Source organism: Trachemys scripta, chromosome 18 (assembly GCF_013100865.1).
Source record: "Trachemys scripta elegans isolate TJP31775 chromosome 18, CAS_Tse_1.0, whole genome shotgun sequence".
In the NCBI taxonomy this organism is placed as follows: domain Eukaryota; kingdom Metazoa; phylum Chordata; order Testudines; family Emydidae; genus Trachemys; species Trachemys scripta.
This window is the reverse complement of record NC_048315.1, coordinates 9,654,106-9,670,507: the sequence shown is the minus strand read 5'-3', so window position 1 is coordinate 9,670,507 and position 16,402 is coordinate 9,654,106. Positions and strand designations below refer to the sequence as shown.

Here is a 16,402-nt window from a genome sequence, read left to right as displayed (position 1 = left end):
GCTAAATCAACACATATCCCTTAAGTTTTTAATAGCTATATCAAAATAGGACACTCAATCTGAAATAAGCATTAACACACAAATATGCACTAAAATAACAGAAGTCGTGAATTATAATTCATTTCATTATTGTGTTAGACTTAGTTCTGGGTAGACCAGACAAATCTTTGGTTTTCAGAATTGTAAGGCTCTTCCCCCCTGCCAAAAGTTCTATAGTCAAACCCACAGCCTGACCTTCTATTCATTCCTTTAGAGGAGCAATCCAGTCTTTAAGTATTCAGGCCTTAAATTCACTCACCAGATGAGCTTGGGATTTTGCTTATTCACTAAGGAAATAAAAGATTCATCCAGATTGTTTTCACCGACATCTCCCTTTCCCAGAAAAGCTTCTAGGTTCCACATCTTAGAAGTTTCCTTGGCAAATGGAACGCATTTAGCATAACATTCAATGGCATCTGCCCATTAAACTTCACGTTCAGCAGCACAGGTACACATCTGCAATGTGTGCTGCTACAGTACTTGGCAACAGTGAAGCAATTAATTCTACAAAACCTCAAAGGAAATTCATATACAGACATTAAAACAACATTCCATATTAAACAGAGTGCAACTAAAAATGGGTTATTAGGACTAGAATTCTCTTATACTGACCTACAAAGAGCTTTAAAAAACAAACGATTGGAATGTTTCCTTTTACAAGAGATGTACAGAGGTTTAAAGGTGCATGTTAAAGTAGAGGGGATGATGATTCTGCTTTTTTCCTTTTTTAAACTTTAGAAATATCAAGAATGCCAAGTCTGGTCTTCCTTAGTTTTGCTGGCAGACTTCTTTTGGGGAGGTGGGGGGATTGGAACATGTGTATTGTGAAGTCTTACATCTTAAAAGGTGGGATGTTGAACCTTCAAAAGTTCTACAGGACAAGGAACCAGGATCTACATTTTGTGAAGAGCTTTTGACCCTCATTTTCATTATATGCAATACATAAGAAGGGAAATATGGTACCTGTTAGTCTTCTCCCCTTGTGTCTATTAGCAAAGCCAAATACTTGGATATGGCTCCTCCTTACCAGCAGATGGAATTTTTCAGTGACATTCCAGATGTTTACTATGGGCTTGCTAACGTGAAATCCTAAGTGGAAAATCACTATGACAAGTCACTAAACTAATGACCAACCAACCTCTTGAACGAAATCTATGAGTATCAAATTCAGGTTGGACTGGCAATAAGCAAAGTAGTCTCCGTCTGGAAAATATGTGGTGATTTAAGGGAAAAGAGCTGGCAGTCCCTGTCATTATTTGTTAATTTTTCACAAGGTCAGACACGTCTTAAAAAAATTCAAGTTCCATGAAAATTTAATTACTGTTTCCCTGAATTGGACATTGTATGAATAGTAACGACAATAACTTCTAGAGCTATTTTCTTAAAAATAAATCGTTAAAACTTCAAATGGACAACTTCAAGTCCACTTATCATTAGCAGAAACAGAAACAAGGAAAAAACAATCAACATATACAATGAAGCTCTCATACATTAATTTCACTTCAATACCTCTATGGCGAGGGTCCTCAGTGTTCAATTGTTGCAATGGTTTGTGTCAGGAAGTTGACTCCCAGAACAAACGGGTTAAAATAATAAACTTCCTAAGCACCCAAAAATAATGAATTAACAGAATCTACTTGAATAAAAAAAAATTTAAAATACTACTTTTATGTGCACTAAATCTATCTAAAAATTAAAACAAACCTATTAAAAGGTGTGATTTTAAAAAGCAAATATGAACTGGTGCATTGATTGTAACAGATTTTAACCAAGTATGCCACTTGTCACCTCTGTTAGACAATCATTTCCCTGAAAAGGAGCAATCAGACCACAAGACAAAATGGTTTCATATGAATACAATCCAAACGTCAAAAAACTAAAATCAAAACTCCTATGTAGAGTTTTATAAAACACTGTCAAAATACACTAGCCTTAAAATCAGTTACCATTTATGAAAAAATGAATGCCTCTGTTCTTTTACATATAGAATTGTTCAAAAACATCTATATAAAAGATTATGGTTACCCAATTTAAATATTCTTGATAGTACAGTCCCACAGAGGAAGCAATCCTTAACCTAGATCTGATTTATAACTCATATGACGCGTAATAAAATGAGGGCATTTAACTAGTGTAGATAACTGAAATCCAATTTATGAAGATTATTTGTCTCAGACACTGCTGTCCACATGAAAGAAATAGCTATACACACTGATGGGAGTATTATCTATCGTTCATATGAAAGAGCCAGCCGTAAAGTATATTCAATCTTTGCAACCAGTAACTTGGTATGAAACAGAAAATCTGCATGCGCTTCGGTTAGAATCATTGACCTTGAAATGTGTTAATATTTTTCTGCAGCAATCAATATAGGGTATTAAACAAAACAAAATAGTTTATTTCCCAAGCAAAGATTATCCAAATATAAAAAAACCTGACAATTTTCAGCTGGTCAACAAAATTGTTAAATTGGTCAAAAATAGAAAAATAACGAGAACCTGATCAACCCGTAAAAACAGCCTTCCAAAAGCCTAGCAATACTCCACAAAATTCCAAAGAGCTCAGTTGGAGGTTGAAACCAAATACAATAAAGCTTCCTGTAGGCTAAGCAGAATGTATAATGAGCAAGTGTGGGATATTGAATTCATCAGTTTCAACTTTAGCGCTACCATGTATGCAGGATAACATTGCAGAAAAATATCGGTCCACCTAGTTCTGAATACTCATGGATGTTATTTTGTGTAGAAGTTTAGGGATTTTTTTTAATATAAAAATATAGGAAATACAATCATTTCCCCAACAAAAGAATTTTATTCGTGTGCATATGTATGTGTATCTACACATACACCCTTCTTTTTAAAACTTCTGGGAATGGTTTGCAGCCATCATATTGCCAGAAGTTTACAATGGCTATTTCAATATCCTGGACTGCCCTCGCGTTGCCCAGCAGGATTTGATGGTGTAATTTCGGTCTCTACTCGGTTTATAATTCACAACAAAGTGGTATGAATAAAAACTGGCAACAGAAAGCTAACAAAGGGCAGCAGTATGATGGCAAGAAATGCTTGAACAAGCTGGGTCACGGGAGTTTCCTTTCAACTCTTCTGCATTTGGTTTAAATCTTTAACTTTCGTTCATAATACAAAGATGAAAGTTAAATGCTTAGCAGCACAGGCCAGAACAGCCTGAAAATGCTACCCCAGGAAAAGCTTTTGGCTCCTTCTGAAAGATGGTCACTTGAGCAACCTCTCAGGCAACTGGAGCATCATCCAACCCTATCTGCTCAGAAGGGCTCGGCCTGTCTCAGGGGTTCTCAAACGGGGAGTTGGGACCCCTGAGTGGGTTACGAGGTTATTACATGGGGGGGGGGGGTTTGCGAGCTGTCAGCCTCCACCCCAAACCCTACTTTGCCTCCAGCGTTTGTAATGGTGTTAAATATATTAAAAAGTGTTTTTAATTTATACGGGGGGTCGCACTCAGAGGCTTGCTATGTGAAAGGGGTCACCAGTACAAAAACGTTTGAGAACCACCGGCCAGCTCAACAGTCTTTTTTTTTTTTTTTTTTTTTTTAAAAGACACAGCATGAAATTACCAACTCCACAATTTCAACCAGGAAAGGCATTAAAACAAGAGAGAAGGAGAGGTTATACAGTTCAGTTTAAGATTTCTGCACAATAGCTGAGTTAACATAATTTAGACATGTTACACACACTGCAAAATGACCCCCTGTAGTCATGGTATTACCAATAAGCTGCAAAGGTAGTTCTAATTTTTGTATAAATATAAAATAAAATACATGCTGTAAATAAACCAAAATTATTTAAACTTTAAATGCTACAGAAAGTCCTTAAAAAAAAAAATCTGACTACTTCAGGTAATATATTTATCTTCTCACACACACACACACACACACACACACACACCCCTGACTGCCCTATGAAAAATGTCGGAGTCTCTTTGCAAAAACAAGTTCAATTAAAAATTATCCCCAAATCTTGTATACAAGACGAAGGTGTAAAACCACCATAGGCATTACAAGTTTAATATAGGTCATTCTCCCTTGCATGACCAAGTTTGAATCTGATTAGCCTTACCAATTTTCAGTACTATAAGCACCACTCTCTTAAGGTTCTGCAAGTTGAAAATGTTAGTTTTTTCTTGTTTCTATTATCCCAAGAAATCTAACTTTTACTAGAATGTATTAGTTCATTCTTGAACGCCTTTTCTTTTTTGTAATTAACAATTGCTATTCTACTCAGATTCTCTAAATGAAAAGACTGTTTTCATAGCCCTATTCCAGCCCACAACACACCACTTTCTAACTGAAGGCAGCACTTTGTATTCTTGATAACATGACGGAAATGCCTGAGTGACCATTTAGTTTTATGCCACCTTGAGATGTAGGATCTGGCCACTTACGCAAGCTGAGAAATATTTAATGAATTACACAACCTTGAGAGTTACGCAGAGGAAAAGTACTGCATTCCACGTTGTAATTATATGGAAAATCCTGTGGAAATAGTCAATCCTGTTTGATGAATTGGGCACTCTTAACCCACAAATAAATCCTGTAAAGTTTTTTATGCTTGACTCAGCCAAATAAACAATCCTTTGCTTTATACAAGTATGTGTTATCAAACCATTACTTACAAAGCCTTTTTTTTTTTTAATATTCTGACCCAACTGCAGAAATACTTTTAAAATCAGCAGTTTATTGTGAAGCTACAAATTAGCTTGCAGTTTTCTTAACCCTGAAAGGTGTTTGGGGAAGTAACATATCAACATACAATAAGTGTACAGAAAACTCATCTCAATCCAGACTAGTCTAATGAAACATTCAATATTTTGGGTAAGCAATTTCTAAGCACCAATTTCAAGATTGACTTCACCTCTAATTCCAGACATGGAAAAAAAATCTACATTGCAATGGTAGTTTTGCAAGATGGGTGTACAACATAGGTTTTTAACTACAAATGATTTTTCCAGTCTAATAGAAAGGACCTGTTTTTTCCATTTCTCCCTCCCTGCCTCAAGGATCAGAGTGAAACATAACAAAGCAACGGTCAAACTAAAAGAACTCTGATAAAATAAACCAGACTGAACAAGGATACTGACAACTAACTTAACAGATGCTATAACATGAAGTTATGGCTTGGTGTTTGGTCGCATGTTATAGCAATGCTGATGGGAAAATAAATTTATTTGGCTTGCAACATTTAAGGAACAATCATCTTTTGGTAATTTTTTGCAAATATTTAAATTAATCAGAAAAATAACTGCTGCAATTTTTGCGTAGATTTCCTCCTACTATAATTTTGAAATGAATAAAGACTATAATTTTGTATCTGCTATAAGTCTATAATTTATATCAATTAAGTGAGGATTGCTGTGACGGATATGAGGAATCCTTACAACATATTACCACAACCAACCTACCTAAGAGCACATTCCAAAATGGTGACAGAGGCAGGAATGGAATCCAGATTCTTCTTCCTACCAGCCTTTTGCCACATGCACTGAACTTGCTATTTCACGAATCAGGTGCTGAATGAACCTAAAGATGTAGTTTTAATAAAGCAAGCATATGGTATTTCAATTCATAAAATGGTGTCATATCTTTACGCAATACCCAGTCTCAAACCCTTAAATAATTAAAAGCTATAGTTAGTGCATGATGAGGAAAAAAAGCAAATTAAGCTTTTTCACAGACACTATCGAATATTATGCCACTACTGGTTGACAAATTAGATTCAATGGTGTGAAAACACAAAAGCAAAAAGACACCATGGTCTCCATGGAATTTGTTATTATTTCCGTCCGACTGACTTTTTCCTCAGCTAAAACTACATGTGCCCTACAGGCACATATACTAACTGTACAGAGATTCTCTTTCTTCTTAAGCTGCCTTAGGGAGACATTTATCTAAATATTTTCCTACCAAAAAGATACATAATCTGTAAAATCAGCCTAAAAATTCCATTTGGCATTTAAGATGCACCTTCTGAGTTATCTATTCTAGCAGAAAAGAACTCTATTCCAATATAAGGGCCAAACCCAGGTAGCCAACAATCGGACGCACAAGCTGAGATGAGTCCTACGGTTGGGTTGGGAGCTTTGATTAATGTTACATTTGGCCTATCTGAAGACAGTCTGGCACCAGACTCCTGCTTTGCGAGAGAGACGGGCACACAGTTGGGTGCAGGGAGCTGTACAGGCACTTTTCTATGACAGGCTATCCCCCTGAGGTGGAGTCCATCTGTTGGCCATAGAACAGGCAGCATTTTCCTTCCATCTTCAATGCACTTGGAGAATAAGCAGCAGCAACCTGGCACTGCCCTCCCCCCCCCCCCCCCCCCGCCGCCCCTTTGCATTCCCCTGCCATTTGTTCCACCTCAGCAAAACAGTCTGATCCTACAAGATAGGAGAGCTACTTTAATGTAGAATATTTTTAGCAGCCAATATTAGAGCTTGTTGAAAAATATGGGGAATTTCAAAATTTTGAGTGGCTAGACAGTTGGTCCAAAAACAGGGAACATTTTTCACAAAAAATTTTCATCTTTATTTTTCCAATTTTATTTTTTTGAAAAATGTAAGAACTTCAAGTTGATCCAATATATTCCAGAGTTCAAGTGAAACAGAATTATTTATTTTTGAAGACTGTCCTCTGAAGAGGAAATCTCAGCAGCTCAAGAGACAGAGAAATAGGCTGGCTCTTCAGCGAGTGCCCACAAGTTTGTCCCTGCCTCAAAAAGCAGCAGAGAAGGCTGACGGCCTACTATCAAAATATGGAGGCCTGTATGCAAGAAATAGTATCCTCCAGATTCTTAATTTTACAATACATACACACAAAAACCCAAACATACATACATGTGCGTGCACACACACACCCCTCCCCCATAGGTCTATAAAATCATCTATTCACTGGGAAATATTTGAAATACAGCACTTAATGCAGGCCTCTGCAATTTTTTTCTGCTGAGGAAGAGGAAGCTAAAGTTAACAAAGGTTATTCCAAAAACTGATGACCTCTTCAATTATGATTTTGGCAAATAAGAAAGTAACAGAATAATCAAAATTAGAGACATACTGGATTGTGCACTACGAAAAGCAAGGAGAGGGTGAGGAAGTCTGTGTGCCAAACAGACAAACCTGATATTATTTTCAAACTTCTGAGGATATTAGGAACTAAGAAGAAAGCTAACCTCTGTAAAACTATATTTAAAAACTTGGCACACAAAACTAGCCGCTCGTAGTTTTAATTTATCAGAAAATGTGATAGGGTTATATCACATACACAAAAAAAATCTGAGGATATTCCCCACTAGCATGTAATTTAAATAGAATCTGTGTTTTTACCCTGAACGGCTTTTCAGCAACTCTCAATCTTTCACTTAATTGGTTTAAGACCAAAATTTTAACAGTTGGTTTCATGTAGTTTGCCCACGTTAATTGTCTTATTATTCAATTTAAAATAAAACAGCTCTGGGGTTGACCTTGGATTCCTCTATCTTCCATCACTATGAACTTTGTTTCTTATATAACAAGCTTCAGTTAGTAAGCCTGTAAGTTTACTGTTCTTGAAAAAAAGCCAAACAGTAAAATGGTGTTTCTCCCACAACTACAAGGACTTTACCTGTATCTAAAAGTTAGCACCATTTCAGTTAAGATTTAATTACTACAAGACTAAAGGATTCCACTAGAAAATAGAGAATTAAAAAGGGAACAAAACCTAGAAATGTTTCAGATTTCTCTTCAGGCACGTAGTACATCAGCATTTCTAGCCATTAGAATTATGGTAATATAGCTGTGACCTGCTTTTTGGTTCTATAGATTTAAAATATTTTAATAAGAGGATACATAGGTGAGCAGACATTCATTCTGAACTCTCGGTTCAGATAAACTTTTGATTAAACTTAAAGACATCATTACTATAGCTTGCATGTTATAATTTTACAATCTATTCTATTATCCTTTAATCCTATCTAATACAGGTATGGTATTTATAATTGATATATACATAATGTATGTTACATAGAGAAGAACTTTTAAAAAAATGTATTTATTAAACAGTTCATTTACTTGACAAATTCATTCCCTTACCACAACTGAAAACAATAAAATGATCTAAAACAGGACCTGTTTTCAGGACACACGGAAAACTGAACTTTGATCTTGACAATCCATTAAGGACAAATTTATTTGCATCTTTTAATAAAGTTCTATTATTTTATTTATAAGCCTTATGTTGATGTTTGTTATGATGATATACTATAAGAAACTGAAAGTGAGTTAAGTAAATTATTTAGATAGTCTCTAAAACCTACGCTCCATAAAAAGGGAAAAAGGACAAAAACACTCCTGCATTAAAAAGCCCACTGAGTACATACCCTTTCTATATATTCTTCAGTATGAAATATTAACCAAGTATCTTAATAAAAATAACTTTTACATTACCTAAATTATCTGCTCCTTAAAATACCCTTTTCCTTTTAATTCTGCAAAAAAATATTCTGCTGCTTATTTGGGTTCTTAAAACATTTTAAAATGTTTGTAAAGTTTTGCAGTTTACTTTTAATATCAGTCATGGAAAGGAGTCTGATGAATTACTTTCCACTGGAAATAGGTCTATAACCAAATAATCCCAGTGCACACTGATTATCTGGTTTATTTCCCTATTAAGAGCTGTTTAAAACTTTCCTAAACATTTCCCATAAATTAACATTTTGTGTATTAAATGTGTAAATTATCTCTAAAAATAGTAATAGATTAGTGAGATCAGGGGAGGCATAAAACTTTTATTGGGATCTCTAGATCTGTAACATGGTAAAGTCCTGCTAAGAGGAACAAAATGATTCTTATTTTAATCACAGCCCTTGATGCTGAAACCAGAATCATAATATTCCTATGTACTTTTTGTACAAATCACTACTTATATATTGTGGTGATGGGTGCTATACAAAAGGCTAAAAATATTCTAGAATTATATTTCTATTATGGTTAGAGCTCACTTGCTTTAATATTGCCTAATTATTTCTATTTCTCTATCATATGTAAGAATGTGCAACTAACAGGTCACAGATAATCAATCACTAAATATGTTCACAGTACACTTTTTAACCTCTAAACCTCATCCCTCTCAAAAAACAAAACCAGCCAACTGAACTGTGTATTTTGTATTTTTTCATAGTTGTCAAATATTGTTTTTTGGAATNGCCAACTGAACTGTGTATTTTGTATTTTTTCATAGTTGTCAAATATTGTTTTTTGGAATGAATCAACACTCTTCCAGTGATCTGAGAAATATCTTAATGTTAAGTAATCTATCATGGTTTCTCAAAAAAATAATCCACAACAGCACATGGGCTCTTTTGTGTAAATGCTATGGTAAACAATGTATAATTTCATGTGGCATCTGTTTTCTACTTCAATATGAGGTCTGAATAATAGATGCCACACATCATTAGTTGCGTAAAAATATCCCTAGAAATTCCATATCCTGGTATGTGTCATCACCACTCACGCGCGAGTGTGAGAAGATGGGCATTTTTAGGAATTGGTTTAGAGTGTTACCTAATAAACGCAGATCAACAAAGAAATAATTCTTGGAAGTAATTTTCAATACAGTATTTGGGGGGAATCGTAACTACAAGTGCTGCCTGCTGGTAAGCAGCACTATACCCCACTTGTCTGTTGGCACTCATGAAGTCAAAGCTTCATGATCAATCCTGAACCTGTTCATCTCTAATAACATGAACAAACTGCTCTTGCATGAGCAGTCCCATTGATGTCAACAAAACTATTCACATAAAGGCTATGAAAATTGGGCCCAAGTTCTTTCCAATTTCTTATATAGGGATCACAGATCACACACCTACCTCAATTAAAATTATTTTATATTTAGGATACATTTCTTCAAAGTAGTCAATGTGTGGAGGCTGGAGTATGTCAAGGGCGGAGAGCACCTACGGAACAACAGACAAGACAATTTTACCAGAAAGAAAATAGAAATGTTAGTCAAATCAAAGCAAATACTTACTACAAAGGCAAGGTCAGGCTATATTTTTAACACTTTGTTTCCCTACTGTTTAAAATATTTTAGATGTCCTTCTAATAGATTTGACAAACAGAACATCATTTTTAACTTGCTGGTGAATTAAGATTTGACTGTTTAACCTTGGCCTGGCTGATGACTTAGTCCTGCTTTACTGCTGGCATCATTCACTTGTTATTTATTAATTTCAAACACCTAGGTAGACTTTCTGTATCCCACCTACCAACATCGCTGTCTGTAAACTGACTCATTTTTCTAGTAGGACTTAGCCTTATTCTGCCCCACAAACTAAGGTTAGGCTGGTCTTCACACTTGGAGAACATCTCTTTACAAGGCGAAAGAATAGCTGGCTTCCAAATATTTGTAAAGTTGACATCACTGCATGTTCTACTGTATAGCAACACTGTCACATAGGCTGTATTCTGTCAACACATAGGACACAAGAAGAGATTTTGCACTTGCATGACAAAGCCAGCCCTACTGACTTCACCAAGATTGCACAGCATGCAGGTGAGCATGGAATTTAGCCCGTGTCTTTGTTTCTCCCAACAAAATAAGCAAAATAAGGAGAGTTAGGACAAGATGTTCAGAGGGCAAGATTGTCAAAATGGATGCCTAAACTCAAGCTCCTGAATCCACAATTAGACGCCTGAGTAAGTGGTCTGATTTTCAAAAGTAGTAAGCGCCCAGCAGATTTAAGTCAATGCAAGGTGCTAGCTGTTCAGCGCTTTTCGAAAAATAAAGCTATTTTTCAGGTGCCTGTATACTAGCTTAAAAGCACAAGTTTAAGGCACCCATTTTAAAATATCTTGGCCCTAGTATCACAAATGTAAAAATACGACCACAAAACCTCTGAAAGAAGTTTGAAGTCATTTTTAAATGTAAAATATACTAAGTATACAAACAAAAAGGGGATTGATTTTGTCTTGCAATTTATCTTTTTAACAACATCCCAACATATCACTCCATTTCCATAAAGGCATTTACAACAGACATTAAAGTTATTCACTTTTTGAACCAACAGCCCAGACAGTCACTTAAGTTGTGTCCCTAGAGTGACACATTTGAGAAAGCAATTGCACAGAATTTAAATCCTCACAAGACTAGAAAACTACTTTGGTGTGGGGAATATAATCTATGGCATTTAAGTGCATTTGCACAAACTGCTTCTGTTGTTATCAGACTCCGCTTCAGATCACCTGCCAAAGCAGTTTATTACTTCTTACTCTATAACAAAAGTTAACCTGTAATGAAGCTGCTGCACAGAAATGATTTAATGTATTACCCCAAGAAAATCTTTAGTAAAAAAACAAAACAAAGATTTTCTTAGACTCAGATGTCACGGCATTTTTATAAAGAGTAAAAAAAAAAAAAAAAATCTTCCCTACTGTCATGAGCTTTATTTCCACCAAGGCTCTGCGCATCCTGTGGGAACTTTGGAAAAGTATCCAATTACCAGGAAAGGGGTGGGGGAACCCACCCAATGGCTATGAATCAGTGTAAAGACAAAGAAAAATGTTTGCTAGTGTAGAAGTCTGTTACACGGTACCTATTCTACCTTGGAGCACTGTTTTGTAGAAATTTGAGTAATGATTTGTAGGCCACCCCTGGAAGCTGCAGCTTTGTTATAGTGTTTTAGTTAGTTACCATCTGGCTTATTTCTAGAGTCCAGTTTGTGTTTTTTCCTCAATCTCCTCAGTCTTAGATTGGCTCTTTGCTTTAATTAAGGGCCGTCATTATAGAGAGAGTCTTTAAGCAAAGAAATCAATGCAGAATTAGCAAGTTCTACTTATAGTACAATAGACATATCTGCCAGAATAGAAACTGCAAGTAAAACCTGAACTGCTACCAGTAGTATACAAATCAGTCAACTCTTTGAAACAGAAGACACACGACCTCTGGGTCCACATTCCTGTTGCTTAACGTATGAAGAACTCCTCTATCCGCCACACTAACAACTTTTTAGCCATTTCTCCAACTGATTCCTGAGTTTATGCTTCTCTACAATTTATATACAGATTTCTGAGCAGAATCTGGACTGGTGAAATAATCACAGAGTGAGTTTATGGGTAGACTTTTTTTTTTTTTTTGCTGATCAGATTATCATCACAGGTTAATGGGTTGTACTTTAGTGGTATCCATGACCAAACTGGGTTAGAATCATAGAATTTCAGGGTTGGAAGGGACCTCAGAAGGTCGTCTAGTCCAACCCCCTGCTCAAAGCAGGACCAATCCCCAGACAGATTTTTATCCCAGTTCCCTAAATGGCCCCCTCAAGGATTGAACTCACAACCCTGGGTTTAGCAGGCCAATGCTCAAACCACTGAGCTATCCCTCCCCAAGAGGACTGAAAAAATACTCATTTAAATCAGATAACAGAGTGGAGTAGGGATTGCTGACCAAACAGAGATTCATGTATACCTCAAAAGCCTTTTTATGTCTAGAAAAAAAAAAGTCTTAAAGCTTCCATGAATCTGCTTTGCTTTCTCCTCACTCCCATTTATTAAGGCAGACGCAAGAATAAAAGTACACCAACAATTCAGTACTGCCCCCACTGATGTGAATTCAGCATTTAACCACATAAAAGAAAATCATTTTTAGAATCTGAAACCCTCAGATGAACTGGATATAAAGAAGAGGGAGAAGACAAGACAAGGTAGAGAAATAAAGGACGTTTAGGCAGAAATTCCACTGTGTCAGTCAGTTCAGATCAGGATGAATAAGTTGCAAGCACCCATAGGCCAAGAATTTAATCTTGTCACTGTGTGCAACCTCTGGATTTTTAGAGACTCCTAAAGCAAATGGATTTTTAAAGTTGATTTAAAGAATCCAGATTTTAAATCTTTTCTTAAAACTTCTATTAGTATATCAAGAACTCAAACTTTACTCACATTGTCATGCTTAAAAAAACACAACATCTTCAATTCCCGGAAGACCCTTTTGCAAGAGACCAGATTTTGGAAGACATTGGGCATCTTTTTGAGTGCAACTCTTTTTCCATCTCGTGGATCTGTTACTGACCTAGAGAATACAAAAACGGAAAGGTTAAAAACTAGTTCAAGTAAACTTTTCTAGAACAGAGAAAAAAAATGTTTAAAGGTTACAATACTTTTCAAACAGGAAGGTGGTTCAAGACACTTATGGGGTGGGGGGGAATCATGTAAGCAAGGGGAACACAGCGTAAATTTACTGTCCTTTATTAAGTAAATTCCAATCATTCTTTGGTTAGATTATATATCTACCCACATTCAACTACTCCTGGTTATTTAAATGGCTGAGCATGTCATGCATTAGTGAATTTACCCCTAACATACACTACTATTTGAAGTCAGAGATCAATAATTGGAACCATAACTCATGTCAGACCACAAACATTTCCTTCAGCCTCCCACTAAACAGTCTGTTATTATGAGACATTTTTCAGTTATACAAAAGAACAGAGTTAACTATTGCATGGTGGTATCATGGAGGTGAATACAACTTAAAAGATAAATCCACTAAACCACACTGTCAACCAGACTTGGGAACACTGTTCTGATCTTGGATCTGCGACCAAGGATCTTTGTGTGGTGTTTTGAAAACAGCGTTAAAATCACAAGCTATCATTTTAAATTCTAAGGGTATTCCTGGTCCCGCTTGTGGACTAGGGGGCTCTGAAAGAAACACGTGATCTGGTTCCTCAGCAGTTAGCCTGCAAAAGAGCCAGTCATCAAGGTGCGTTGAGTTGCGCCTCTCTGCTTTAGGTAGCACCTGCTATGTATGTCTGTCTCTCTCCCCCCCCTGTGTTTGGTTGTTGCATGTTAGATTTCTGGATTCGAAGAAAGAAAAGAGTTTTCACTGCAAATTTTCAGGACAAGTATTTATATTTTGTTTCTAACTCTGAGCATAACACTTTGGAGAAATCACTCCAACTGGTGTCTGAGTTTCCTGATCCGTAATGTGGGTATGATGTTTACTTTTCTCATAAGGGTTTTATGAGGATGTATATACAGAAGTTACAAGGAGCCCTGCAAGTGTTAAGTATTTTATTCTAAAGTTACTGGCCTCTGAAAATACAGAACTCTGAGAACTTTAAAGTCAGAGAAATGGGACTCTGATGCCTCAACTCCACAGTTGTAAGATTTTAAAGCAAAAAGGGACCAATACAGTGCCTAATTTGTGCCAGGACTTTCCTGGCCTGAGCCCTGGCACCTCTAGGCTTGGCAATTCATAGACCTGGCACCACTGGTCTTGCAGCATAAGTTATGTAAAAAAAAATTGCTTGAGCCCTTGCACCTCTTTTGTTACAAATTAAGCACTGGACCAACATTTTGACCACCTGCCTAACACAGGCCAAAGAATTTTACCCATTAATTCCTCCATCAGTCCCATAACTTCTGGCTGACCCAGAGCATATCTTTTAGAAAGACATTCGACCCTTATTTAAGGTCTTAAAGTGATGGAAAACTCCTCAATCCAACAGTTAAGTACTCTCACTGTTAAATATTTGTGCCTTATTTCCAGTCTGAATTTCTCTTAACCTCCTCTTTGATAAGCTAAATATATCAATCAAGATTCTTATTATCTGTCCTTACAAGGCAGGTTTTCAGACCTTGAATCATTCTTGTAGCTCCATTCTGAAGCCCCGGCAATTTTTCCAAATCTTTATTGAAGTGTTCACACCAAAAATGGACATAGTACCAGATAAACAGCATTGCACCAGGAGTTCACAATCCGCTATCCACCATAACACCCTAAATCCTTTCCAGAGTCACTCCTTTACAGGATACATTACCCCATCTGGTAAAAGGGATCTTTTTGCTCCTAGATGTAACACCTTGCATTTGGCTATAGTAAAAAGGCACATTATTTTAATGAGCCTAGCTTACCAAGCAAGCCAGATCGCTTTGTATAATCAACTTGTCGTTTACCACTCCACCAAGCAGGTTGTCATATGCAGACTTTATCAGCAATGGTTTTCTATTTTCTTCCAAATCACTGATAAAGACACTGAATAGTATTAGGACAAAAACAGATCCTGTAGAACCCCACTATATAGCCATTTGATGACCATTCCCATTACAATTTCAGAAAGTTAATTGTTAGTCAGTTTTTATATTAGTTTAATATGTGCTACACTGATTTTATATCATGTTAATTTTTAATCATAATACTGGGAGGCATTAAATCAAATGCCTTATAGAAGTTCAAGTAGATTATGATACCAGCTACTTTCATCAACCAAACTAGAAATCTCATTGAAAAACAATATCAAGTTTGTTTGACAAGACCTTTTTTCCCCTAAAGTCATTTATGATCTGTCATCTTAATTCTTTACTGATCGCTTGGAGAGATTTCCTCATACCAACACACACACAGAGCAAAAAAAGAAAAGAAAACTACATAGTAACATGTCATTGTGAGTTTACTCATGGCAATATTATACTATGTGGACAAAATTAATGCACTAATTAAGAAATGTTGCCTTATGAACTATTTTGACCATGAAATAATTTTCTTATAGTAAAACAAAAAGTATTATTCTCCTGCTTTAAATTTCTAGTATCAAAATAAATGAGACTGACGAGGTGAAGATGGAACATGAAGTGAAAGGCAAGATATCAGTAAGAGGCGGCAGTAGTCAGAACAATTCACTCGCAAAGAGACTGAGTGAGGACTGGGAAAGTCAGTGGCTTGCACTATTTATCAAAGAGCAAACTTTAGACTGACTTTTTCTTGTCTCCAAAGAGGAAGTGCATTATGGCTTTTGGGGGCACCTGTCACATCGCCAAGCATCAGGTCTGACAGAATTTAAGTTAGAGTCCAATGACATTGGGTGGGAAGGGCTGCAGTGTCCCTTTGTACCAGTTTCTACTAGTTCAGAGTTCAGGTAAAATGCCCCGAGCATCCTTTAAGAAGAATACAACAGGCAGGAGAAAGCCCCATGGCAGTTAAACTTGACTAGGCTTTTACCTGAGAAGGATTCAACTTTATACCCATACATTATTCAAGAATCCCGTCTTCGAGAGAAAAACGTCGGCTTTAGAAGTATCCATTGACAGTGCCATTGGTTTCTGTTAGAGAAACTAGATTCAAGATGCTTTGTGGGTAGAAGCCCAAAACAGACGACTGCTAAGCAATATTTGCAATCTGCATTTTCTGTCCTTTTCCCCCCTAACACACCAAACCCACAGGTGTCAAGTATCAGAGGGGTAACCGTGTTAGTCTGAATCTGTAAAAAGCAACAGAGGGTCCTGTGGCACCTTTAAGACTAACAGAAGTATTGGGAGCATAAGCTTTTGTGGGTAAGAACCTCACTTCTTCAGATGCAAG

General features: G+C 36.4%; 1 protein-coding gene across 2 annotated transcripts in view; it reads right to left on the bottom strand.

Moving 5' to 3' along the window:
* NLK (nemo like kinase) overlaps positions 1-16,402 on the bottom strand; it is a 108,416-nt gene that overhangs the window by 37,165 nt on the left and 54,849 nt on the right. For both annotated transcript variants that reach the window (XM_034752512.1, XM_034752511.1), the window contains exons 2-3: positions 12,982-13,111; positions 9,946-10,001 (exon numbers count right to left, since the gene is read on the bottom strand). In XM_034752512.1, the coding sequence (XP_034608403.1) occupies positions 9,946-10,001; positions 12,982-13,111 (186 nt within the window). The remainder of the gene's footprint in view (positions 1-9,945; positions 10,002-12,981; positions 13,112-16,402) is intronic.